General features: G+C 47.5%; 1 protein-coding gene across 1 annotated transcript in view; it reads left to right on the top strand.

The window, feature by feature from the left end:
- The window catches only part of LOC142574404 (uncharacterized), a 155,333-nt gene that overhangs the window by 100,184 nt on the left and 27,234 nt on the right, over nucleotides 1-27,915 (top strand). Inside the window, exon 4 of the mRNA XM_075683495.1 lies at nucleotides 24,619-24,732. Coding sequence (XP_075539610.1) covers nucleotides 24,619-24,732 — 114 coding nt within the window. The remainder of the gene's footprint in view (nucleotides 1-24,618; nucleotides 24,733-27,915) is intronic.

The following is a 27,915-nucleotide window of genomic DNA, read 5'->3' as shown; positions in this document are numbered from 1 at the left end:
TCGAGCAACTAAATCAGGTGTTCTTGGATCAGCCCATATTGTCGACCGGACCGCTCTTTTAGAAGTTCGATGACAGTGGTGTAATTTGCTCCGGTCACGTGAATGCCTGTAATGGCCGCTGTGGCTTTTCCCGAATGCGCCGATTACAAGTACAAAAATTTATCAGCGTTGGAGAGGCCGTCGTTTTGTGCACCGCTTCGTGCACCATACGCTCCACGGCGGCGCCACGTTGAATCGACCACCGCCGGAGGGCCGTTGGTCTGCTTCTGCGTCGCTGCTATATCTGCTCGTTTTTTCACAGTTCTGCTTTCTGGCGAACTTTTGCCATCTGTGCGACGATACGGTTGTTGTATTCTACGGTCCGTACATAATTTTCCTCTGCGCCTTGGTCTTGTACTAAAAGCTCGATGGCTGCGTCCACCTCGTTTAGCTGTATTTCGAGGGCGCTCAGCCTCGCAGAGAAGACATTAAGAGCTCCTTTGTCTACGTGGTTCTGCAAGGATAAGTCCACTTCAGAAATTAGTTTAGTCACTTGACTTTTCAAAGAGCTTCTTTCCAGTTGGCGCAATTCCATCGCAGCATCTGTGCTTACAGTTCGCTTCCCGCGATGGGACTTGAGTTGTGGTGTCGGTTTCGATTCTTTGTGGCGTCCCTAGTCCTTGTTGAAGGCGCACCTCGTCTACCGTTTCTTGGCCAAGGATCGTCGTTGGTTTTCCCAAGCTTGTTGTGCTGTCTATGTCTGTTGACATCGTTGCCTCAAATTTAAGTTCAATCGTTTCTCCCGGGCACCAGCACTAAATATTGAGAAATTTATGACAGGTCAGTAAAGAACCGACTTCTTCGTTTGCTGTGAACAAAGCAACTAAACTTCATTTGTATAGTGCTGCCCGTTGCCGAGTTAGTTCAGAGAAGTAAATGGTTGCCTGTCGACGTAAAGAGTGAGAGTTTCTTCATGCTTCCTTAGAGCGGACTACTACGTCGAAACCCTCCAAAACAATGCGGGGAGCTGCTGCTTCCGATGCGAACTTGGACATCTGTCTCACGAGAGTAAGTAGATCCTAGGTCTCCACTTTTCCTCGGCAAACTTGTACCTTAATGACAGTGCGTCGTGGATGTTCCTTGGAAAATACACCTGTTCTGTCATCTGCACAGCGTTTCGATACAAAGGCTCTTTTTTTGGGTCGGTGGCTCCTGAGCCGCATTACCTGAGCTTGCCACTTACATTCCGTCCTCTGGGAGAGCAGAAGTGAGTACGTGCGCAATGTCTGGTCCAGTGACCACGAATCAGTTTGCATGCGCAATTGAGTTATAACAAGTTGACGATGAAGTCTTTCTTGCCTGCGTAGCTTGAATTTCAGGATTTTGCACACTCTGGCGCTTGGCCCCGACGACGCGACAAAACCACTGAAGAGGGTACGAATTTCATGTGGAGCGATTTGTGGTGTACACAAGCACATTGAACGTGCTTTGCCAACTAAAGCGGTGATGAGCGAATCAATGACATTTAGGGTTACGTGGGAAGATACATAAAGGGTGCGTTGAATTAGAAATGAAGATAACAAGGGTCGCTGAATGGGCAAGTTGGTGCATCGTATTCTTGTCTTGCTTTCGCACAACTGAGTATGAAGAAACAAGGACAGGTGACAGGATAAGCGCTATAACTTCCATCGGCTTTTATTCCATGACTCTATTTCATTTCATTTTATTACCTTAAAGACCCCATTCGTGGTGCTACATAAGGAATCGCTAACATGTATACACAAGCAAAGGCAGGTGTTACGGCGAAATACAAGTTTGTACAGTTTGCAGAAATCTTGAAGGACATGTGATGGCAGCGACATTGAAGGGAAGGCCGTTCCAGTCTTTTGCAGCTCGAGGAAAAAATTAAGCTTGAAAAGTAACAGTTCGTGTTCGAGGACGAGAAACTTGGAGTTGGTGGCTGGTGCGCTGTGACATGCGTGAAGATGATGGCGCGATGTAAACTGGGCGGCTTAGCGAGCTGCAAAAAAGTTTGTGATAACGGGAACGCGTGGCGATACGACGACGAAAATCAAAAGATGTCAAGCTAGATTCTGTCTTTAAGAGTGAAATGCTGATGCTATATGAATATGAAGAATGGATGAATCTAGCCGCATGATTCTGAACTTACTCCAGTGCATTGATGATATATATTTGATGAGGGTTCCAGATGGCGGCGGTATATTCCAGTTGTGGTCTGACAAATAATTTGAATGCGAGTAGTTTTATGGCGTTGGGGGCTCTGAGAACAAGATCAGGGGTCGAATCCAGGCCGCAGCGGCCGCATTTCAATGGGGGCGAAATGCGAAAACACCCGTGTACTTAGATTTAGGTGCACGTTAAAGAGCCCCAGGTGGCCGAAATTTCCGGAGTCCTCCACTACGGCGTGCCACATTATCAGAAAATGGTTTTGGCACGTTAAATCACAGAATTTAATTTTTTAGAGCGGTTTCACGTGCTGTGAAGCATGACGAAGGTGACGTCTGATGAACCCAAGGGTCTCGCTCGTTGACGAAATTACGTTAGTCGCATGTGCATTCCAGCAGTGCCCGTGGGACAGCGTTACGCCTAAGTACTTACAGGCTAAACTGATTCTACTGTGACGTTTGCAATTATGTAAGTAGAAAGATAAGGATTACGACGGCGGCAAATCGAAATAAAATGACACTTGTTAGGATTCAAGGCCATTTGCCAATGGTTGCACCAGTTCTGCATGTTATTAAGGTCATTCTGGAGAGATGCTTGGTCAGAGATGTTAGTCACAGTACGATAAATCACACAGTCGTCAGCGAACATGCGAATAGGACAAGATGCATGCAGCGCAAGATTGTTAATATATATTAGGAAAAGAAGCGGTCCTAAGACTGAGCCTTGATGGACGCCTAAAGTGACAGGGAGGGGTTCGGAGGCGAAGTTATTGATAAGGACGATCTGGCAAAAATTAGTGAGGAATTCTTTTATCCATTGTACTACGTTGGGATCGAAGTTCAATCTCGATAATTTTGTTAAGCGGTTATGAGGCGCTGTGTCAAAGGCTTTAGAGCAGTCTAAAAAGATGGCATAGGTTCGAAAGTTGTTATCAAGATTAACGACGAGATTATTAAGGCTGATATCTAGTTGTGTGTCACATGGAAGCCATTTACGAAAACCGTGTTGAGAAGAATAAAAGAAGTTTAGCGAGTCTAAAACATCCATGATATGCGAGTATATGACATGTTCCATGATTTTGCAAGGAACACTAGTTAATAAAATGGGGCGGTAGTTTAAGAGGGTGTCTTTGTTGCCTCGTTTAAATACTGGAGCGGCCTTTCCCATCTTCCAATCATCCGGTAAGGCACCTGTAGACAATCATTGCGAGAACAACATATTGAAACGTGTCGCGGATATGTGTTTAATATTCAATAGGATCTTTCAGTTAATTTCGTATACATCAGAAGAAGTACATAATTAGTTTTTTAAGGACTGACAATATACCATCTATCGAAAATACAATGGGTGGCATATGCGATGTTATGTTAGTAGGTAGTGGAAAGTCTGGAGTGGTATTTTCTTTTGTAAAGACGGAAAAAAATTCTGTGTTTAAAATATCAGCGCACTCGGCGTCCGTGGCGGTGTCGCCTGCTGCATTTTCGACGGTGATAATACGAGCTTCTTGAGGATTTAATATGCGCCAGAACTGCCGAGGATTTCGAGTAAGTAGCTGGAGTAGGTCGACGTTATAAAAAGATATTTTAGCAGCGGAAACGGCACTCAGGTAGACCTTCTTTGCCATGTAGTATTTTGACCATGCCTCGGCGCTTCCAAGACGTGTGGCTAGCCGGAAGCGACGTTTTGTTTGGTTTTCAAGAGTCTTTAGAGCTTTGGTGAACCATGCCTTATTTTCATCGGTAGTCATTGTCATTCTTGGTGTAGGTTTGTTTACGAGTTCATTATTTGCTTTTTTAAATAGTGGCCAGTTTTCTTGAGGTGAGCGCATAACTAATGTCTCAAAGGTTGAAAATAGGTCGCCTAACTCCATATTAACCGCTTCGCAGTTCCCTTTATAATACCGGCACACAATTTTCAATTTTTTGTTGTCACATGGGTTGAAGGTGAAGGTGGCATAGATTACTTTATGATCGCTTACCTCACGGAGGTAAGTTATGGATGATAAACTGTCAGGATGCCCGGTTAGTATAGGTCTAGTACGTTAGAGGTGTCCTTTGTAACCCGCGTATGCTCTAGTACAAGTTGAGTTAGACTCAAATTAAGGCACACATTTACAAATTCTTCAACAGCATCATTTCCTATGAATAAAGTACTATGGTTAGTCCCGTTCATTTGTTTAAAATTAACGTCACCGAAAAGCAGGATCCCTGCGTTAGGGTGTTTTTCACTAAGTTCGCTCAAGGTGTTATTAAGTTTATGCGAAAAATCAGGAGTGCTCTGTGGCGGTCTGTAACAAACGCCCAAGAGAACAACAGTCTGCGGTTAAGCGTGGCAGATTAGCCATGTTATTTCCAAGTCATTTTCAATGGCTGCAAGCGAGCATGATAAAAGATGATTTGCGGATATTAGCACAGTACCACCTCGTGAGATTTCGTGCTCTTTCCGGTAAAGGCGGAAATTCGGCAGATCAGCAAGGACCTCAGTATTGGTAATATCGTTAGTCAGCCAGGTTTCAGTTATTATCAGCAAATTACTGTTAGACGTCAACACGATGTTAGAGAAAATATCGCGTTTAGCAAGGAACTTGCGGGCGTTGTCAAAGATTACGGAAAACAAAGGTTCGCTCGTGTCGATACCGTGGGGCAAAGGGCTTTCCCGAGTCGAGTTGGCGGCTATTGAAATTCTTTCACACTCTGTGTGCGTTCTTGAAAAACGTAGCGCTTATTAGCCATGAAGAGAGTTTTAAAGCGCGGGATTTAAGTTGCCGATTTGCTTTTGGCGAATGCAAGGAGGTGTCTGCGGAAAAATTGAACAGGACATGTAAAATCCTCGCCAACGCTGAAGTTCGTTCCTTTAAACTTGCGACCGTCAGAAAGATCTTTTGTTTGATGAAACGTGAATTTCCCTATTTCTTATGGGGCGGTTACGATTAGCTGCTTGATTGCCCAAGCGGGGCGCTCGCTCAATTTCTTTCGATGCAAGCGTGATGCTCATATGTTTGCGGCAATGGCCGATGATTACATCCTCCGACTGCGCGAACGACTTGACCCTGAAGACTCAGCAATACCATAAAAATTAGATTGTTGCGCCGAGAATGGTTTACGGCATGACCAAGACGCGCTTCCAGCCTCTGTATTGTACGTGCTGCGCCGGCCAACATCACTCTTCACGCTCTCTATACCTGCACGCAAAAGGGCTAGGTTTTGGTAGTGGGTCTCCAGGCTAGTCATGGCGCACGCTCAGATCGGATATTGCTTTGTCAATTGTTAGTAACTGAGACTTAAGGCCTTGAATCTCAGTGATCAGTTGCCATTGGCCTGCGGATAAGAGGAAGCTTTAGCTCGGGCCCAACTCCGACGCGGCCTATTCAAATACATGTAAAAACGCACAAACGTTTTTCTGAGATAACCCCTGGACCGATTTTTATGAAATTTGTTGCATTTGAGAGGGAAAGTGAAGTCCTAGTGACTGTTGGTGGCGGAATTTCTATTTAGGTCTTGAATTTTGCTAAGAAGATTTTCAAAAATTCGAAAGTTTGGAAAAAATATAGAAGCATGAAGTTTACAAATTCATAACTATGCATCAAGAGCAGATATCGCGGTTCTGTAAACGAGATCCATCGGATCATTGAAAGCGGACAAATTGGATACGTCATTTTATATATTACGTGAATTTGTTACGTTCTTTACAAGGGTTCTGCAAAACATATATTTCCATTTTACAATATTTTTTGACATTCATGTGTAACCTATCAATTTTGTCCGCTTTAGATGTACTATTATATTGTCACGTGGTAGTGACGTGAAGAAAGAAGCGATACGGTGGAATACAAAACTAGCTTTTATTGGGCGAACCTGTGCCCACAAAAACAGGCTACACTTATAGCACAACGATAGCGGCGAACACGGTCGGCGATCGTCGGAAAACTGATCAGCGGGTCAAGCGCGTCGGCTTTTATAGATCAGTCGTCGAATGTTCCAGATTAACTGGTGGGACCCGCGTGTCTTCCACAAAGTTCTACACCATTCGTGTCACGCGATGAAATCTGATAACACAAGGTTCGGCGACAACAGATACGCGGATAGAAGCGTCGATAACTTTCCAGAAACGTCGGATACATGCAGGCGCGTCCCTCGCTGTGGGATTACAGTTGTTAAGCGGCGAAACGTAGTTGCCCGATAAAGATAAGTACACGTGTCATTACCCCCCTCTTAAAAAGCATCGACCCGATGCTGTGAACAAACGAAAGTAACAAAGAAAAGCACTCGTAGTAAAGAAAACAACAAACTAAAGGAAGTTCATCAGCGTCCGTAAAATGGTTTAAGGCGCACCACGTGGACCACTTCAGATCGTGCGCGGCGCCGCTGTGAGTGCGAAATGCCGTCTGGCACGACCTCATAGTCTAGTGCGCCAATACGTCGGATGACCTTGTAGGGTCCGAAATAACGTCGCAGCAGCTTCTCACTGAGTCCTCGCCGGCGTATCGGGGTCCATACCCAAACACGGTCGCCGGGCTGGTACTCGACGAAGCGTCGTCGGAGCTTGTAGTGTCGGCTGTCGGTACGCTGCTGGGTCTTGATCCGTAGGCGGACGAGCTGTCGGGCTTCTTCGGCGCGCTGGAGATAGGTAGCGACGTCAAGATTTTCCTCGTCAGTGACGTGCGGCAGCATGGCGTCGAGCGTCGTCGTCGGGTTCCAGCCGTAAACCAACTTGAATGGCGTGATCTGTGTTGTTTCTTGCACCGCCGTGTTGTAGGCGAAGGTGACATACGGCAGGACCGCGTCCCACGTCTTGTGCTCGACGTCGACGTACATTGCTAGCATGTCGGCGAGGGTCTTGTTCAGGCGCTCCGTGAGACCATTCGTCTGCGGATGGTAGGCAGTTGTCCTCCTGTGGCTCGTCTGGCTGTACTGCAGAATGGCTTGGGTGAGCTCTGCTGTAAAAGCCGTTCCTCTGTCGGTGATGAGGACTTCTGGCGCACCATGTCGCAGCAGGATGTTCTCGACGAAAAATTTCGCCACTTCGGCTGCGCTGCCTTTTGGTAGAGCTTTGGTTTCAGCAAAGCGGGTGAGATAGTCCGTCGCCACGATGATCCACTTATTCCTGGATGTTGACATCGGAAACGGTCCCAACAAATCCATCCCAATCTGCTGGAATGGTCGACGAGGAGGTTCGATCGGCTGTAGTAATCCTGCAGGCCTTGTCGGTGGTGTCTTGCGTCGTTGACAGTCTCTGCATGTCTTGACGTAACGGGCGACGTCGGCGGTCACACGCGGCCAGTAATACTTTTCCTGTATCCTCGACAGCGTCCGGCAGAATCCGAGGTGCCCAGCGGTTGGATCGTCGTGTAGGGCATGCAGTATTTCTGGACGGAGCGCTGACGGCACAACAAGAAGGTAGCTGGCGTGGACTGGTGAGAAGTTCTTCTTCACGAGCAGGTTGTTTCGTAGCGTGAACGAAGACAACACGCGCTTAAATGCCCTAGGGACAACGTCGGTGTTCCCTTTCAAATACTCGACGAGGCCTTTTAGTTCCGGGTCTGCTCGTTGCGGTTTAGTGAAGTCTTCCGCGCTTATTATCCCAAGGAAGGCGTCGTCGTCCACGTCGTCTTGCGGCGGGGGATCGATTGGGGCGCGTGATAAGCAGTCGGCGTCGGAGTGTTTTCTTCCGGACTTGTATATTACCGTTACGTCATATTCTTGTAGTCTGAGGCTCCACCGCGCCAGCCGTCCTGAAGGGTCCTTTAAGTTAGCTAGCCAACACAACGCGTGGTGGTCGCTGACGACTTTGAATGGCCTGCCATAGAGGTAAGGGCGGAATTTAGCTGTAGCCCAAATGATGGCGAGGCATTCCTTTTCAGTCGTAGAATAATTGCTTTCCGCTTTTGACAGCGACCGGCTAGCATACGATATCACCCGTTCAAGTCCTTCTTTCCTCTGGACTAGGACGGCACCGAGGCCTAGGCTACTGGCGTCAGTGTGGATTTCAGTATCGGCGTCCTCGTCGAAGTGTGCAAGTACCGGTGGCGACTGCATGCGTCGTTTGAGTTCTTGAAATGCGTCGGCCTGCGGCGTTTCCCAATTGAACTCGACATCAGATTTCGTTAGATGTATTAGCGGCTCCGCGATGCGCGAAAAGTCCTTGACAAAGCGCCTATAGTAGGCACACATGCCAAGGAATCTGCGCACTGCCTTCTTGTCGATTGGCTGCGGGAACTTTGCGATGGCAGCTGTCTTCTGCGGGTCGGGGCGCACTCCAGATTTGCTGATGACATGACCTAGGAATAGAAGCTCATCGTAAGCAAAGCGACACTTTTCCGGCTTCAGGGTGAGCCCTGATGACTTGATGGCCTCTAATACTGTCGCAAGCCGCTTAAGGTGATCGTCGAAATTTCCGGCGAAGACGACGACGTCATCCAAATAAACAAGACAGGTTTGCCACTTCAATCCTGCTAAAACCGTGTCCATCACGCGCTGGAACGTTGCAGGCGCCGAGCACAGTCCAAACGGCATAGCCTTGAATTCATAGAGGCCGTCTGGCGTGATGAAGGCGGTCTTTTCGCGATCCCTTTCGTCGACTTCTATTTGCCAGTAGCCAGACTTGAGGTCTATCGATGAGAAGTATTTAGCATTGCAGAGCCGATCTAATGCGTCGTCTATCCGTGGGAGGGGTATACGTCTTTCTTCGTGATTTTGTTCAGTCGATGATAATCGACGCAGAAACGTAGGGTTCCGTCCTTTTTCTTCACTAAAACAACTGGAGACGCCCACGGGCTTTTCGACGGCTGGATGATGTCGTCGAGCAGCATTTCGTCGACTTGTCTTATAGCTTCGCGTTCTCGCGTCGAAACTCGGTAAGGGCTCTGGCGTAGTGGTCGAGTGCTCTCTTCGGTGATTATGCGATGCTTTGCGACTGGTGTTTGTCGAATCCTTGATGACATCGAAAAGCAGTCTTTGTATCGTCGAAGCAGACTTCTGAGCTGTTGCTGCTTAATCATGGGGAGACTTGGATTTATGTTGAAGTCTGGCTCGGGAACTACGGTCGTCGGGGTAGATGCAACAGAATCCGAGAGGACAAAGGCATCGCTGGTTTCCTGTATTTCCTTGATGAATGCGATCGTCGTGCCCTTGTTGATGTGCTTGAACTCCTGGCTGAAGTTTGTCAGCAACACTCTCGTGTTTCCTCCGTGCAGTCGAGCGATCCCTCTTGCGACGCAAATTTCACGGTCGAGTAGTAGACGTTGGTCGCCTTCGATGACGCCTTCTATGTCAGCGGGTGTTTCGGTGCCGACCGAAATAACGATGCTGGAGCGAGGCGGGATGCTTACTTGATCTTCGAGCACACTCAAGGCGTGGTGACTACAAGGGCTCTCCGATGGTATCGCTTGATCTTCCGACAGCGTTATTGACTGCGACTTCAGGTCGATGATTGCGCCGTGTTGGTTCAGGAAGTCCATGCCGAGAATGACGTCTCGTGAACACTGTTGCAGGATAACGAAAGTGGCAGGGTAAGTCCGGTGATGAATGGTAATTCTTGCCGTGCAGATTCCAGTCGGCGTAATGAGGTGCCCTCCAGCGGTCCGAATTTGGGGGCCCACCCATGCAGTCTTAACCTTCTTCAACTGGGCGGCGATGTGTCCACTCATTACGGAATAATCGGCCCCTGTGTCGACTAAGGCAGTGACTGCGTGGCCGTCGAGAAGCACGTCAAGGTCGGTGGTTCTTTGTCGGGCGTTGCAGTTAGGTCGTGGCGTCGGATCACGGCTGCATCGTGTTGAATTGAAGCTGGAACGTCACTTCTTCAAGTCGTCTTTCGTCGGTGTAGTCTTGGCTTCCTGACTTCGTCGGGACGGCGGCGTGTCGTCATTAGGTCGTCGAGATGGTTTCTTCGTCGTCTTCGTCGGCGGCGGAGGATCTTCGTCAGTTCGACGAACAGCAACCGCACCTCCATCGGTTGCTGCTTTTAGTTTTCCGGATATGGGCTCGCAGAGCGGCCCCGGGCTGGGCCGCTATATGGTCGGTGCTGCGGCGACAGGTAGCGGCCTGGTGACGGCGAACGGGACGGTCGTCGAGGGCTCCACTGAGTAGCGGCGAGGTAGTCGGCGATGTCACGGGGACGTTCACCTTCCCTCGGGCGCTGTGCGTTCACGGCGAAGCCTCGCCATCCCAGGTCGCGGTATGGGCATCGGCGGTACACGTGGCCGGCTTCGCCGCAGTGGTAGCAGAGCGGGCGGTGGTCGGGGGCGCGCCAAATGTCCGTCTTCCTCGCGTAGGTGCGCTGGGCGACGGTAGGGAGTGCTGGCGGCGGCGGCGGTGGACGACGGAATTGCGGCGTTACAGGGCCCTGGCGTTGTCGCGGAGGGGGCGCTTGACGGCGTGCGACGGCGGCGTAAGTCATCGCTTCTGGCTGGGGCTGCGGTAATTGTGGTTGCACCTCAGGAACTCCTAGCGGTCGGTGCACCTCTTCTTTCACGATGTCGGCGATCGAGGCCACTTGAGGCTGCGACGATGGCAAGACCTTGCGCAGTTCTTCGCGCACGATGGCCCTGATGGTCTCGCATAAATCGTCCGTGGCCAGTGATTGAATTCTGGAGTAGCTTGTTGGCTTGGTGCGTCGATCAAATTGCCGGTTCCGCAATTCCAGTGTCTTCTCGATGCTCGTCGCCTCACGAAGAAACTCGTCGACGGTCTTCGGTGGGCTTCTTACCATACCGGCGAAAAGTTCCTCCTTGACACCACGCATCAGTAGACGTACTTTCTTCTCCTCGGACATTTCTGGATCGGCGTGGCGGAACAGACGGCTCATTTCCTCAGTGAAAATCGCGATCGTCTCATTCGGCAGCTGCGCTCTTGTCTCCAGTAGAGCTTGGGCTCGCTCTTTTCGCAGGACGCTTTGAAATGTTTGCAGGAAGCCGCTTCGGAAGAGGTCCCACGTCGTCAAGGTGGCTTCTCGATTCTCGAACCACGTCTTGGCGGCGTCCTCCAGTGCGAAATAGACATGGCGTAGCTTGTCGTCGCTTGCCCAGTTGTTAAACGTAGTGACCCTCTCATACGTTTCCAGCCAGGTTTCCGGGTCCTCAAATGTGGAACCGCGGAACGTCGGTGGTTCCCTCGGCTGCTGCAGCACGATGGGGGACGCTGGGGCTGCCATTGCGGTTGCCTTGGCTACAATCTTCTTGGTCTTCTCAGGTAAAAGTCCGTGCTCCGGGGGCAGCTGTTGAAGGCGGCGGCTTGCTCGGTGGTCCGGGACTACGTTGGTGTTCTGTTTGCGGTCTGGGCTGGGATCACGGCTTGTCGGGGGCGTCCTGTACATGGACGAAAAGCACCTCCACCAGATGTCACGTGGTAGTGACGGTGAAGAAAGAAGCGATACGGTGGAATACAAAACTAGCTTTTATTGGGCGAACCTGTGCCCACAAAAACAGGCTACACTTATAGCACAACGATAGCGGCGAACATGGTCGGCGATCGTCGGAAAACTGATCAGCGGGTCAAGCGCGTCGGCTTTTATAGATCAGTCGTCGAATGTTCCAGATTAACTGGTGGGATCCGCATGTCTTCCACAAAGTTCTACACCATTCGTGTCACGCGATGAAATCTGATAACAAAAGGTTCGGCGACAACAGACACGCGGATAGAAGCGTCGATAACTTTCCAGAAACGTCGGATACATGCAGGCGCGTCCCTCGCTGTGGGATTACAGTTGTTAAGCGGCGAAACGTAGTTGCCCGATAAAGATAAGTACACGTGTCAATATGTAGTTTACGGAATTGTATGATCAGTTTTCGTTGCTGAGTTACAGAGTTGTAAACTTGATAGATTCGTTTTTTTGAAAATATTTTTCAATTTATGCCAATTTCTAATAAAAAATTGACGAGCTAAATCAAAAATCCGAAACCAACAGTCACTTGATCTTGAGTTTTTCTTTTGGCTTACAAATGTCCTGAAAAAGTCGCGACATGATGCTATTGATTTCTTCTCTAGCTTTGAAGGGCAAAGGAAACGGTTGATCAAAGCTGACTACCGATACTACTGCCAGTATTAGTAGCAGAATGTTTGCTGAAAAGATTCTCGGAAGCGCAAACGGCGGGAGAGCGAAGCATCGGCCGCTGGTAGAAAAACAAGTGTGAGGCCGTACAATTTTTCCGACCATTTGGAAAAGGTTCCACAGAGAGCGAACATGCGACTTGTTTTCTCTGCTCCTGATATGCTTGGCAGGCTTTGCAATCTTGCCAACCCTAAGAAGGGAATGCAAGCAGTGCATAAAAAAGAGACATTTGAACAGGCATGTTGATTGCGCTCTAGCGGTGGTATACAATTTTCCACTGTTTTTCAACGTTGTCTACATTGGACAGACCGGAAGATGTGTTAATGATCGCGCGCGCGAGCATATTTACAATGTTAATAAAATTTTATCAAGTGGGTTCCTTACCACGCATTGCAACGCTTGAGGATGCAAACCAGTTTTTAAAGAGTGCGCCATCATAGGACGCCGTCACCATCAACGAAAGCGCAAAATTATTGAGGCTGATGCCATCACCAAATGCGGTAGGGTGTGCGTGAGTACACAGTCCTTATATTTATCAGGCAAAGAACTTGACTTTCTAAGACGGTCGGCACGTGTTCAGTGTACTGCAGTCCTGTGTTTTTTGCAAGGTTGTTGTTTTGATCGCTTTTGACACGTGTGCTATGTGCGGCCATATAATGTGCATAGGGTCATGGAATAAAATCAGCTGGGAGTTAGCGCTCGTCCTTCCACCTGTCCCTGCTGGTTCGTACTCAAACTGAGTTGCGCCAAAGCAAGACAAAAATACGTACAGTATAACTAATTAAGTCAAGCAGGCTAGATGAATATTTATTTATTAGATGACTTTCTAAGGGAATGCCAATAAATGGGTCACTAAATCATCATAGCAGCACGAAAGAGGAATCTGGCTGCAGTACATATCTCATACATAACTCGTTTCGACCGCGGCTATACGTTGTATCGCTATATTGATTAAATGCTAAACGCATTACCATCGTGAGTCATCGTGACATTGGTTCCGCCACTTTTATATTTATCACTACGAGAACTGAGTAATTAAGGATGGCATAGAAGATGGAGGGCACTGTAATTTCGGTATGGGATCATTGCTCACATGTAACGTTGCAATATTGCAGGGTAAGCGGGTAAATGCAAATGCCGGAAGCAACCGAGTGGCAGGAGTACGGCTCGAACACGATAAGCTTCTCTCTGATAATGAAGCGTTTGTTTCGGACGAAGGAAAAAGTGCAAGGTGAAGCTTGACTGTCAAATATGACTGAAAGCTAGTCTGTTTGACGGCCTGAAGCGGAAGCAGATAATTTCATACTGAACATTGTAAATACCCAAAGTCTTTTTTTTAAATAATACCGTGGAACATAAATACTTTCCCATACAGTATAATGATTCTCATGTCGTCGTTGTCACAGAGACTTGTTTGCGCGCTGAAATAGAATATTCAGACATATTCCGTCACCCCCCTCCCCGTTATAGGCCTATCCGCAACGATCGCGACACGGGTGGTGGAGGTCTGGCAGTCATTTTTAAGGAACTAATCGGCCTTGTATAAATGAAGTAGGGTCCTTATATTGAAAGTATATAGTGCAAGCTTAAATTAAGCGGTGCTTTCTGGCTACTTGCAACAGTTCTAGGGGCCCCGAATGCCCCCCTAACATTTATGAGGTCAATTCAGGATTACCTTTCTTTTTAATTATTCCTGGGATTTCTTGTGTCTAAATATATATAAATATAAATTTATGAGGCGCGCTGGTGTGGGAGACTGTATTATATTTGATCGCCGCGGGCTGATGATGTACAGAGTTTTATGGCGCAACGACCAGATATGACTAAAGGAGCACCATGCACGTGGTAATGAGTTTTCAGTGAATCGCTGAATCGTTTATGGCATTTAGAAATGGACCGTAAATGCTAAATGTAGCATCGTTATAAGAAAGCCTAAAATCAGTTGCTGTAAATTGCGTAAATTTTATCAGTATTAAAATAATGATAATCACTAGATATGTGTGCTGTGACCATCAGTCTTTTTACGAAAGGATGATGCAGTAAATCGTACAGGTGAAACTGGCACCAGTGCCTTAATAGGGCCCTTGAACGCAAGGACTTGGAGGCATGTGCTCTGCAAAAATCCTATCGCCTCTGGAGAAGAGCGCTATGAATCTAGGGGGCTGATAACTGGCAATATACAGACTTCTCGAAGAAACCTCAACCGATGTCACCAGAATATGCCGCCAGAACACAGTTCTATGCCAAGAAACATTGCCGAGTAGAGGGCAACGGGTTCCTTATATTGCAACGTAGCCTATTCAAGTACCATGGAGATCGCTTTGGACACCGCAAGCGTTGCATAAAAGGGATCCCACAAGCGGGATAGCCGAAAGTGGACGTGGAGGAGCCCGAACGGCGAGACTAGAAATGAAATAGACTTCATACTCTGCGCTAACCCTGGCATCATACAAGATGTGGACGTGCTCGGCAAGGTGCGCTGCAGTGACCACAGGATGGTAAGAACTCGAATTAGCCTAGACCTGAGGAGGGAACGGAAGAAACTGTACATAAGAAGCCGATCAATGAGTTAGCGGTAAGAGGGAAAATAGAGGAATTCCAGATCAAGTTACAGAACAGGTATTCAGCTTTGACTCAGGAAGAGGACCTTAGTGTTGAAGCAATGAACGACAATCTTGTGGGCATCATTAAGGAGTGTGCAATGGAAGTCGGTGGTAACTCCGTTAGGCAGGATACCAGCAAACTTTCGCAGGAGACGAAAGATCTGATCAAGAAACGCCAATGTATGAAAGCATCTAACCCTACAGCTAGAATAGAACTGGCAGAACTTTCGAAGTTAATCAACAAGCGTAAGACAGCTGACATAAGGAAGTATAATATGGATAGAATTGAACATGCTCTCAGGAGCGGAGGAAGCCTAAAAACAGTGAAAAAGAAACTAGGAATTGGCAAGAATCAGATGTATGCGTTAAGAGACAAAGCCGGCAATATCATTACTAATATGGATGAGATAGTTCAAGTGGCTGAGGAGTTCTATAGAGATTTATACAGTACCAGTGGCACGCACGACGATAATGGAAGACAAAATAGTCTAGAGGAATTCGAAATCCCGAAGGCAACAGCGGAAGAAGTAAAGAAAGCCTTAGGAGATATGCAAAGGGGGAAGGCAGCTGGGGAGGATCAGGTAACAGCAGATTTGTTGAAGGATGGAGCACAGATTGTTCTAGAGAAACTGGCCACCCTGTATACGCAATGCCTCATGACCTCAAGCGTACCGGAATCTTGGAAGAACGCTAACATAATCCTAATCCATAAGAAAGGGGACGCCAAAGACTTGAAAAATTATAGACCGATCAGCTTACTGTCCGTTGCCTACAAAGTATTTACTAAGGTAATTGCAAATAGAATCAGGAACACCTTAGACTTCTGTCAACCAAAGGACCAGGCAGGATTCCGTAAAGGCTACTCAACAATAGACCATATTCACACTATCAATCAAGTGATAGAGAAATGTGCAGAATATAAGCAACCGTTGTATATAGCTTTCATTGATTACAAGAAAGCGTTTGATTCAGTCGAAACCTCAGCAGTCATGGAGGCATTACGGAATCAGGGTGTAGATGAGCCATATGTAAAAATACTGGAAGATATCTATAGCGGCTCCACAGCCACCGTAGTCCTCCATAAAGCAAGCAACAAAATCCCAATAAAGAAAGGCGTCAGGCAGGGAGATACGATATCTCCAATGCTATTCACAGCGTGTTTACAGGAGGTATTCAGAGACCTGGATTGGGAAGAATTGGGGATAAAAGTTAATGGAGAATACCTTAGTAACTTGCGATTCGCTGATGATATTGCCTTGCTTAGTAACTCAGGGGACCAATTGCAATGCATGCTCACTGACCTGGAGAGGCAAAGCAGAAGAGTGGGTCTAAAGATTAATATGCAGAAAACTAAAGTAATGCTTAACAGTCTCGGGAGAGAACAGCAATTTACAATAGGCAGCGAGGCACTGGAAGTCGTAAGGGAATACATCTACTTAGGGCAGGTAGTGACGGCGGATCCGGATCATGAGACGGAAATAATCAGAAGAATAAGAATGGGCTGGAGTGCGTTTGGCAGGCATTCCCAAATCATGAACAGCAGGTTGCCGTTATCCCTCAAGAGAAAAGTATATAATAGCTGTGTCTTACCAGTACTCACCTACGGGGCAGAAACCTGGAGGCTTACGAAAAGGGTTCTACTCAACTTGAGGACGACACAACGAGCTATGGAAAGAAGAATGATAGGTGTAACGTTAAGGGATAAGAAAAGAGCAGATTGGGTGAGGGAACAAACGCGAGTTAATGACATCTTAGTTGAAATCAAGAAAAAGAAATGGGCATGGGCAGGACATGTAATGAGGAGGGAAGATAACCGATGGTCATTAAGGGTTACGGACTGGATCCCAAGGGAAGGGAAGCGTAGCAGGGGGCGGCAGAAAGTCAGGTGGGCGGATGAGATTAAGAAGTTTGCAGGGACGGCATGGCCACAATTAGTACATGACCGGGGTTGTTGGAGAAGTATGGGAGAGGCCTTTGCCCTGCAGTGGGCGTAACCAGGCTGATGATGATGATGATGATCACTAGCGTCCATTACTGCACGCGGAGTGCGCCTGCCTGCCAGCCTTCCTGTGCACGAGCTCCTACCGAGGAGCTGCCCAACTAATGGGAAAAACAACCGCGTGAGGCTTCGCGAAGGGAGGCCGCAAGCGGCGTTCGAGGACAGCTTCACGCGGCAGCGGACGTCTTCGACTACCTTCGCAGCGCAGGCGACATATAGATCTTCTTTAGCTCTGTGCACAAGTTCGCCCCATAATCAATAGATTATTTTTATAAACCTGCTTTCTCTAAAGTCACCACAATACTAGTGGAGGTGCGGTGTATGATTCCAAGCCCCACAGACCGAAGAGAGCGTACTCCTGATCCTCAGCGATTGGAACCCGTGGATCTGCCGCCAGTGCACCAAGCCGTCGTCTTCGATGGGATGCTCCGGAATTCAGACCACATCTTGTCGCGGCAAGGGAGCCAATTGCCACCGCTACCTTGGCCAGCCAAGTTGCACCAGCACAACTCACCGTGGGCCAACGTATCACACCAGAGGCTTTCCACGGCGACTCGTTCGAAGACACCGAGTACTGGTTGGACTATTCCGAGAAAGTGACAGTGTACTTTGCCTTAGAAGGCTCAACACGAAGTGGTACGAAAAGCACGAGGCTACTCTGTCGTCTTAGAAAGAGTTTTCGTGGCAGCTGTTGGCTACATATGGTAGCAGCGATCGCAAGGAGAAGGGAGAAACTGCTTCTCGGGCACTGGATGAGCGCACGAATGAAAGCGTAGCCATGGCCCGCCCTTTTAAGCACGCCGACCCCAACATGAGTGAAGACAAAAAGGTGCGCCATCTGATGCTTGAAGTAAAGCAAGAGCTTCTCGCGGGCCTCGTTCGTAATTCGCCACCTAGCGCTGCCAAGTTTCGATCGGAAGCAACAACGATTGAAATGACGCTTCAGCATCAAGCCGGGCAACACACCGCGATCTAATCGGCGCATCCGCAGGTATCCTTTCGGCGTGCACTGAGAATAGTCTGCACACACTGCAAGAACTCGTCAGGTATGCCGTCAAGGAAGAGCTACGCAAGATGCAGTCTCACGAGGCTCCTCCGGAACAGTCTATCGTCGATAACGTCAGAAGAAAAGTCAGGCAAGCCATACGGGGACCACAGTGTGAGCCACCACCGGCATGACCAACGCCAACGTACTCCGACATGCTCAGGGGACCCGCCGTTCACAGTGCACCGATATTTCACAGCGAGTCCATCGTTCCCAGTCCGCCCATCGCGAGGCCAAGTGACTACGCACCGATAGCACGCAGTGCGTCCCGTATGGCTGAAACAAAGCCCAGAAAAAGTGACGTGTGGCGTGACACAGACCGTAGGCATCTGTGTTTTCACTGCAGAGAAGCTGATCATCTGTACCGATCGTGCCCGTACTGTCGAGCCGGTGTTAGAGGAGTCTCTATGAACGCACCATACCCCCGGAACGGCGAAAGACCATCCGACATCGAAGAGTACTTATGTACCCATAAGATTTTCAGCACACCTCGCCATTACAAACCGCGGTCGCCATACCCTATTGGTGAACGACCGCCAAGGCCACGTGACTCTTCAAGCACACTTAGGCATCGTTCGCCTAGGCCAAAGCCGAATAATTGAAGACAACGGCCTGTGGAGGTGAGGTCGCTAACAATTAGGCATGCGAACATCCTCCACCGCGGTACCAGGGCGACATCGACTCTTGGTTCCAGGTAAAAAAGTGCGGTAATGAGAAAATAGCTTCAGACTTGCGTTTACTTGTTTATGGGTGCGAGCTGAATGCATTAATGGATACCGGGGCTGATTATTCGGTGATAAGCTATGAACTGGCGAAAAAGCTAAAAAAAGTTTTGATGGAGTGGAATGCACCTCAGGTACGCACAGCCGCTGGTCGTCTTATTATGCCTTTCGAAAGGTGCACCGCAGGAGTTCGGATACAAGAATTTACATACGTTGGTGGCTTCCTCGGACTTTCGAAATGCTCGAGGGATTTTATACTTGTAATATATTTTCTATAGGCTAACAGCGCCATTAACAACTTGCTGAAATCCAGCGTATCATTCTCGATTGGACAAGCTATAACCTGTGAGAAATCAAAACTATATTTCACTCCACTGCGAGTCATCGATGACGATGTAACTGTACCGCCACGCAGCAGTGTAATAGTTCTGGTCAAAAACGACACGTTCCATGGCTACCAAGGTATAGCAGATAGCAACACGAAACTTTTATTGAACAGGAGCGTGTGTGTTGCACGAGGACTCGTTCGCCCCCAGAACGGGTGCGCAGATATCCTCCTCGGGAATTTTGGACACGACTTTAAGCACATCGCGAAGGGAACAACTATCGCCTTCTACATAAATTCCTGCGGAAACCCGCAAGGTGGAGAAAAGTAATTAGTAAAGAGAAAGATGAGACATCCCCCCAAACGTAGCTAAGTTCTGCGAAGGAAACCCGTACGGCTTCCTCGAATGAAAAGCCTCGCAGTTGAAGAAAAATTAGTGCTGGTCCGGCACTTGAACCCAGGACCCCGGTGGTCCCTCGCTCGAGGTTTTCGAGGAACCTTTGTGAGTTTCCTTCGTAGCACTTAGCAGCGTTTGGGGGGATGTCTGATTTCTCCCTTCGTTAACTATCGCCTCCTTCAATTAGTTTTCTGAAACCACAGAATTGGACAGCCTAGAGCTAGCATCAGTGGCCGTGCCAACGACCCGCAAAATTCTGGTAGGTAATTGCCGTAATCCGAACCTTTCAGTGCTTCAAAAGCAACAGTCACACAGCCTGATACAGGATTTAGTTGAGTCTTTCCCTAATTCTTTAATAGTGTGGTGCACAACCATTGCAAAGCACATAATCATAACAGAGGATACAGCCAGGCCGGTATGCGAACATCCGTATTTATTCTTGCCGAAGGAAAGACAAATTATCAACACCCCAATACGCGAAATGCTCAAAGCCAATGTCATTGAGCCTTACAACTCTCCGTGGGCATCCCCCGTAGTTCTTGTTAAAAAAAAGGACAACACACTGCGGTTCTGTGTAAACTACCATAAATTTACCTGTTTGACTAAGCGGGATGTATACCCCCTCCTGCGCACCAAGGACACGTTAGATCGGCTACGGTGTACAAAAATTTTCCCCGCTCTCTCGATCTGAAAAGCTCGCATTGGCAAATTGAAGTGGATCAGCGAGACCGTGGCAAGACAGCATTTGTCACTGCGGATGTACTATGTGAATTGAAGGCTCTCCCATTTGGTATCTGTTCTGCACCGGCAACGTTTAAGCGCGTGTGCATACTGTACTTTCCGGCTTAAAATGGCAGTCTTGCCTAGTATATCCAAATCATGTGGTCATCTTTTCTGCAACGTTCGAGCAGCACATAGATTCACCGCGGTTAGTTTTAGAGGCAATCTATTTGGAAAACCTAGCAATTATTCCAGAGAAGCGTGAGTTCGCATTTGAAGAACTTCGATTTTTTAGACGTGTCATCAGCGCTCAAGCTAGGTGTTCGACCAGATCCGAAAAAGACCGCGTCCATGGCAAAGTTCTCGACGCCAATAGACAAAAAGTCAGTACGACGCTTTTTGGGCTTATGCGCTTACTATAGGTGATCCGTGAATTTCTTTCCGAAAATAACAGAGACCCTAACAAAACTTACAAGAGATGATGTACCGTTGGTATGGCAAAGCGAGCAACAGAGCGTGTTTAATAAGGTAAGAAAACATCTGCAAGCGCCTCCAGCCACGGTGATTTTGATGAGACAGCAGACACAGAAATATACGAAGACGCCAGCAATGTCGGTTTCACCACCATCCTTGTCTAGTGAAAAATGACGAAGAAAAGGTTATACCCTGCGCTAGCCGGACCTTATCAAAGCAGAGACAAACTATTCAGCAATTTAAAAAGAATGTATCAACGTGATCTGGGTAATAAGTAAATTTCGTCCGTACCTATATGGCAAACCATTCAAAGCCGTCAACGATCGTCATTCACTTTGCTGACTGGGGAACATGAAGGACCCATTTGGAAGACTAGCAAGAGGAGCCTCCGATTGCAAGAGTAGGATATTATAGTGGTATACAGATCTATAAGAAAGCACGCCGATGCCGACTGCTTGTCACGCGCTCCAGTAGACACATCACTGTCAGAGGAAGAGGACTTTCCGGACGTAGGCATTGTCGAAACAACTCCAATTGCGAACGTTAATTCGCTGACGAAGAATCACTACCACTCATTATACACCTCGCAGAATTCAGCATCCAAGTACCCCGTATTTTTTCAGAGGCCTGTCAGCCTCAGAGGAAATGTCTTATACAGAAAGAACTTCAAGCCAAATCGCCAAGTTTTTACTTTTAGTGTCTGCACCTATGCGCCAAGAAATTCTCTCAGCATGCCACGATGAACCCACATCAGGACATTTGGGCGTGAGTCGAACATATGCCAGGATTAGTGTGCACTATTATTGGTCCACATTTCTAGCTTCAGTGCAACATTACGTCAAGACTTGCCGCGAAAGTCAAAGGCGAAAATCGCCGTGTGTAAAACCGCCAGACCTCCTAGAATCATATAGAGCCATCGAAAGCACCATTTCAACAAGTTGGACCCTTCCCTACATCTTCACTTGGGGAAAAGTGGGTCGTGGTGGCTGCAGATTACTTAACAAGATACGCTGAAACAAATTCCCTGCACCAAGGACCGGTGGCTGAAGTTTCCAAGTTCTTCGTAAGCATCGTGGTCCTCTGGCATGGCCTCCAACCGTCGTCCTTGCTGATCGTGGAATAGCGTTCATGGCGGAACTTATGCAATGCTTGATGATGACTCATACTGACCGTAGGAAAACTACTGCCTATCATACTCAAAGCAATGGTCTAACTGAACGGCTGAATAGAACTCTCACCGACTTGACCTCTATGTATGTCGATGCTGAGCGTGAGATGTGAGATGAACTTTAACCCTACGTCGCCTTTGCCTATAACACCGCCGTACAAGAGACAACCAGAGTCATAGCATTCCAGCTTGCATACAGCCGTGCAGTTACCACAACATTGGAGGCTATGCTGCCGTTAGATGACGATGATTACTCTCCGGATTTAGATAAATTCTTACAAAGAACCGAGGAGGCGGCCAGTCGGCAAGATACCGAATACGTTGCCAACAACGGATCGACGGAGAACACTACAACCAGCGACATTGCGAAACGCGATATAAACCGGGTGACAAAGTGTGGATATGGGCCCCTGTCCGACGCGATGGGCTGTCAGCAAAACTTTTATGTCGATTTTTTGGGCCCTATGAAGCAGTTCATCTTACTTATGAAGTCAAGTCTGCTGTGCACGAGCATTCATGGCAGCGTAATGCTGTGGAGCGCGTACATGTAGTGCCCATGAAACCTTATTATGGGAGATAAATAGAAAGAGGCCCAACAAAACGTGCCTGATGCAAATCAGCTTATCTGCAACAGGCACACTGCATGTTGTTTTTTTATGCATCAGTACGACGCGCATTAGGAGGGGTGGTAGTACCACGTAGCCTGCATTCAAGTACCACGCAGATCGCTTTGGATACCGCAAGCGTCGCAACAAAGCGAAACACCACCAGCGTCCATCACTACACGTGGAATGCGCCTGCCTGCAGCCTGCGTGCGAACGAGCCCCCACCGAGGTGCTGCCCCAGGGAAACGAGCGCGTGTGGCTTCATCAAGGGAGGCCACAAGCGGCGTTCATGGACAGGGTCACGTGGCAGAAGACGTCTTCGACTGCCTTCGAGGCGCAGCCGACAGAGTGATCTTTTGCTCTGGGCATTGTGGGCTTCTCATCCGGGCTCTTGGGTCAAAGGAACGACAACACAGTAGTGCAAACAATCACAAGGGAATTTATTGCACCTTTCATAGATCAATACCTGCTAGCCGAGTTGCTATCCACAATACATGCCGATGGGCGCGCGACAAATCTAGAAGTCCGACTCACCGCGACAGGATAACGAGCGAATATGTTAGCCCCATGCTGGATCCCAACGGCTGGTCGTTCGCCCGTGCGGCCACGCGAACGGTGGCGCGTTCGAAGGAGGCCACGCGGGACGGTTTTGCAGAAGCATGGATCGGTGCACGCGCGGTACCTTCGCGGCGCTCACCGATCCGCAGCCAAAGAGGAAGCGCCTTCTCCTTTCCGCGCCCAAGTAACCCCGCCATGAGGCGGCGTTAGAAGCGCAACACTCGCGCCATCTCTCATACTGCACTTCAACCACACCGACCACCGCGGACCCCAGGCCACGCGGCGAAGCCGGATTACAGGAGACGGGAGCTATGCGGAATACAACGTGTCAGGGACGCGTGGGAGTTGCGCAACCCCACAGCAAAAGTTCGTCCCTCAATGAATAGTTTATTTTTATAAACCTGTGTTGACTGAAGTCGCGACAATATGCTAATGGAAAAAATTGCTTGTGGTTCTAACACCATGAAGTATTCAGCGTCTGGCCACATTTACTGCACATAAGAGATTCATTACCTGCCAACAGGTGAGTGTGCCATACATGTGGCCAATAGTAAGACGGCAGGAAATGACCTCAGTTCGCCGTATTTTTTTTAATGGGTGGCCGATTTCCTAACTGTGGCTTAATGACGTGGTCTTTATTAAGTATATGAGCGTCCCATAAGCGCTGGCCATTCACTCTAAGACTTTTCCGCAAGAAAGGCTCCAAGGCTTTCACAGGGACAGCTATAGAAGATGAGTTCACCATTCTAGCTAGGTAAGCGGCAGTTTCATTTGCCAGCATGTTGCGCACAATACCGCTGTGACCAGGTACCAGAATATTGTGGCGAGCTGGTTAGACGTATATGGTCTGCACAGCAATGTATAGCACTCATTTAGCCCAGGCGTTTTATGTTTACGCGGTGAAATTATACCTTTACAATGCTCAAAGAATCAGTCAATATAACTGTTTTTTGAAGATTCATTTTGCGGATATGTTTTGCTACAGAGAATAGTGCAAATGCATCAGCCGCAAATATACCTGTTTCTGGGTGCAGGGCATCGGATTCCGAAAAGGAGGGACTGACTGCCGCATGAGATAGGCCAGCATGTGAATTTGATTCATCGGTGTAAAATTCCGGGCAACAGTATCTTGTCTGAAGTTAGAGAAAATTGACGCGGATGTGTATTTCCAGAGCATGCTTCGCGTATTCAAGAAACGTTGTGTTATATTCTGCAATTTGCCATTGATATGGCGGTAACAGCGTTGCCGGAGGCATTACACGATGTGACCTGCGCAAGGGAACCTTCGCTAGACTTCAGATTTAAAATAACAAAATGCATGAATATAAAACTTAGCTAACGTGCTATGTTCAGGCGAAGTTTTATTTGAAGACGGTAATACAAGCCAACTATAGGACAAGGAAGGAGATAGGACAGGCGCTAACTCACAGCTCTGCACGGCACAGAAAGTACGTAGCTGTAACATTACAAAAGGCATGCGAGCATGAGCCAAAAGGAAAACGATAGTTGTGGTGCCCAGCTACTCAAGGGGAGCTTCATCTACTCATCGCGTGTAATCCTGTAGAGGTACGCATTGTAATGTTGCAGCTGCATTGTTTATAGCTCCCGTAGCCTCGCCTTGTCTTGCGCCAATGGTATTATAGTGAAGCATCGCCGACTTCCTTGTTGTCACTTTTGTTCCTTGCATTTATTTGGCTGCGGACACTACTGTACACGGCAGTTTGCTAGATGTTCTGTATTCGTTTGGCACGCTTGCTGAATTGTTGAGTTGGGCTTTCACTGCGTGCAGACCAAGCAGTCCACGAAGAAGATGATCCCACTGAACACCGATGCGCCAGTTCTGGCACGAGAGTCGCAAGCTCCAATCTGGAAGAATGAGGAACGCCCTGCTCAGCCAACGACGGTAGGCGCACATCGTTGGTCCTTTAAAAAAAAAATAGATGACACTGTTTTTACACTTGAGATCTTCTTCAATTATTTCTTTTTCTGAATTATTAGCGTCTGAGAGAGAAAAAGCTCTTTGAGGAAATGTGGAGATTTCTGCTAACTTATAATTAAGCGCACGTACTACATGCTACACTGCCTTGAGAAACGTATCGGGGAGAGAAAGGACGTAGAAAAAAATTCCAGTAAGAGAAAATAATGGAAGAAAATGAATTATTTTGAAGAAAGTGATGGCAAGATGTAAATATGCTAGCGCTCGTATATTATGGTAATCTCCTGAAGAAATGAAAAAATAACATCTTTGGCTGGATGTTTCAATGAACCTACTAGGCTTCCTACATCTAGTGATGCGCGGGAAACAGACCCCATTATATAGTCGCATAAGAGGTCCTTTCGTTTCTGTCCCCTGGACATTCCAGCAAAATGTGTACCGCGGATTCCCAACTCCCCACAGTAAAACAGTAATATTCCACATCCGGCTACGTTTCTCTAATATTACTCTTTGCGTCCGTGTATAAAAAAATGCAGATCTGGTGTACCTGTTGGCATCTATATGAAGCACAGCTTTCTTGAAACGAATGATGAGAGGATATAAATTTGCCATTTCATTCCTGTGCCCTTGGTGTGAAGGAAATGTGCGTGCGTGTGCTCTCCCCTATCAGTGCTAGCAATGTGATAAATATTCCATAGGCTTGCGTTCGTTACCTTCTTCTGATTTATTTTAAATTTACTAGCCGCTTCTTGAACAGCCCACCGTTGTTGGTATGTGGCATAGTATGGAAATCAAAATCATCACCAACATGCAGTGATCATGCCAAATAGCTCGTTGGCGTTGGAATGATGTGTATGTCCCACTTTTTTGACAACCCCCGCCGCGGTTATGGGTCACACTATGGAAATCGTGTTCAATAGCAACACGCGGCGATCATCTTAAAGCTATAGTTGGCGTTGGCAGGATATATACCTCATCATCATCATAATTTTAAATGCTATTATGATCCAATGTAATGCGTTTCCTGCAAGATGGAAAGCATTCTACACAAGCAACCAGCTACAGACCTACAGCCCTTACAAGCTGTATTTCCAAGTCTTATGAAGCATTATAGACATCACATTGACATACGTCCTTGAAACCGAGAACCTGCCGGATAATCATCAGTGTGCGTACAAGGTAGGTTGTTCTACAACAGATTATCTAGTCCGGCTAGAACACGAGATACGTGCGGCCTTTCTACACAAGCCATACTGTCTCACGGTTTTCTTCGATCTAGAAAAGGCGCACGACACACATGGAGGATTGGTATTTTAAGGGACTTAGCGGATTTAAGAATTCGTGGTAGAATGCTCAAATGTCTAGCCGATTTCATGACCGACCGAAAATTCCAAGTGCGTTTAGGAACGATGCTGTCACGCGTATTCATTCAGGAAAATGGTGTTCCACAGGAATGTGTATTAAGCACAACGATGTTTGTGGTGAAACGAATGTGTTCTCAGTCTTCAGTCAATAAAGTAATTCCGCTCTCGGTAATGCACTCATTATGTGTGGATGACCTACAAATTGCGTGTGGTACATTGAACTTGGGAACCTGTGAAGGGCAAATCGCAGTTGCGGTAAACAAACTCACGCAGTGGGCATCTGAAAATGGTTTTCGCTTCTCAAGTGAAAAAAACTATTAGTGCAATTATTTCCCAATAAAGAGACCTACAATGAGGTCCTGTACTTAATCTACAGGAAGTCACACTGCCGGTAAAACAAGGACACAAGTTTCTGGATGCTGTTTGATAAAAAAACTTGAACTTCTCGAGCATATAAATATTCTTAAATTAAAGAGAACGATGCACTTAACATCCTCAAAGTCTTGTCCCGGAAGTGCTCGGGCTCTCACCGCAAATGCTTGCTGCATATTTACCGTACTTTAGTGTGCAGCATATTACACTATGGTAGCATCACATGTGGTTCATCCAGACAGTCTTACATGAGACGACTTGACTCAGTTCATAACCTCGGACTACGACTGGCAAGCAGTGCTTGCAGTACATCACCTGTGTAGTGTTTATACGTTGACTGTAATGGGCCCCCTTTACAGCAGAGCAGAACGCTACTAACTCTTTCCTACGTACTACAAATCCATTCCGCACCACAACACATATGCTACAACATCGTCACACAGTGCAGCTCTCGCTTACACTACACAAATAAAGCGAACATGATAAGGCCGCGCATCCTGCGATACTAGAAATATCGTGAGGATCATGACGTTCATCACGAAGTCCTCCAGGTTGCCAGAAAGCCACAACGTGTGCCCCCATGGTGCGATTTCACACTGTTATGTGACTGGACACTAACACATTTAAATAAGAGAGACACCCCAAACAAACACATTATACAAGAATGCCGCGCCCTTCATGACAAATACAAAAGTCACATGAAGTTTTATACCGATGGCTCTAAAACAAGAAAAGGGGGCCGTAACAGAAAACTTGGAAACAAGTATTCGATTACCACAGCACGCGTCTCTATACACAGCCCAAGTGTACGCAATATGGACGGTAGTTCAAAAGATCATCGCTGATAAATACGAAAACAACCATGTACACCGATTCATTATGCATACTCAAGGCTCTACACGTGAAATTGGAACGTGAACCGCTGCTATGGAATATATTAAACACATTGACGTCAAACAAATGCGGCGGATGAATTAGGTTTTGCGGTGTACCAAGACATGTTTGGATACCAGGTAATGAAGTAGCAGATAGATGCGCATCAATGGCAGCGTACAAAAACATAACAAACGCAACACTTTCATATAAAGATAATATCAATGCGATTCGGAAGGCCTTGACGTCAAAATGGCAACAAGAATGGGACCATTGTTTAAGCAACAAGCTATATCTTATTAAACTGTAATTGGCGAGCGGAAGTCCTCAAATTTGCGTGACCGCTGACGCAAGCATTGGGCGGTGACCTGCAGGGTTGTCTCTACAGACCAATCAAATGCTCTTCTCGTTTACAGGAGTTCACGTTTGTTTGCTTTAAAAACGAATAACATTGCCTACACTGAGCGGCATGTTTTATCTAATCCGTTGACAAGAGGCGAGGATCACGCTCTAGCAGAAAGGGATTCGATAGGGCCGAGCC

The sequence above is a fragment of the Dermacentor variabilis genome, chromosome 3 (assembly GCF_050947875.1).
Source record: "Dermacentor variabilis isolate Ectoservices chromosome 3, ASM5094787v1, whole genome shotgun sequence".
Lineage (NCBI taxonomy): Eukaryota > Metazoa > Arthropoda > Arachnida > Ixodida > Ixodidae > Dermacentor > Dermacentor variabilis.
This window is presented reverse-complemented; position numbering and strand designations above follow the sequence as displayed.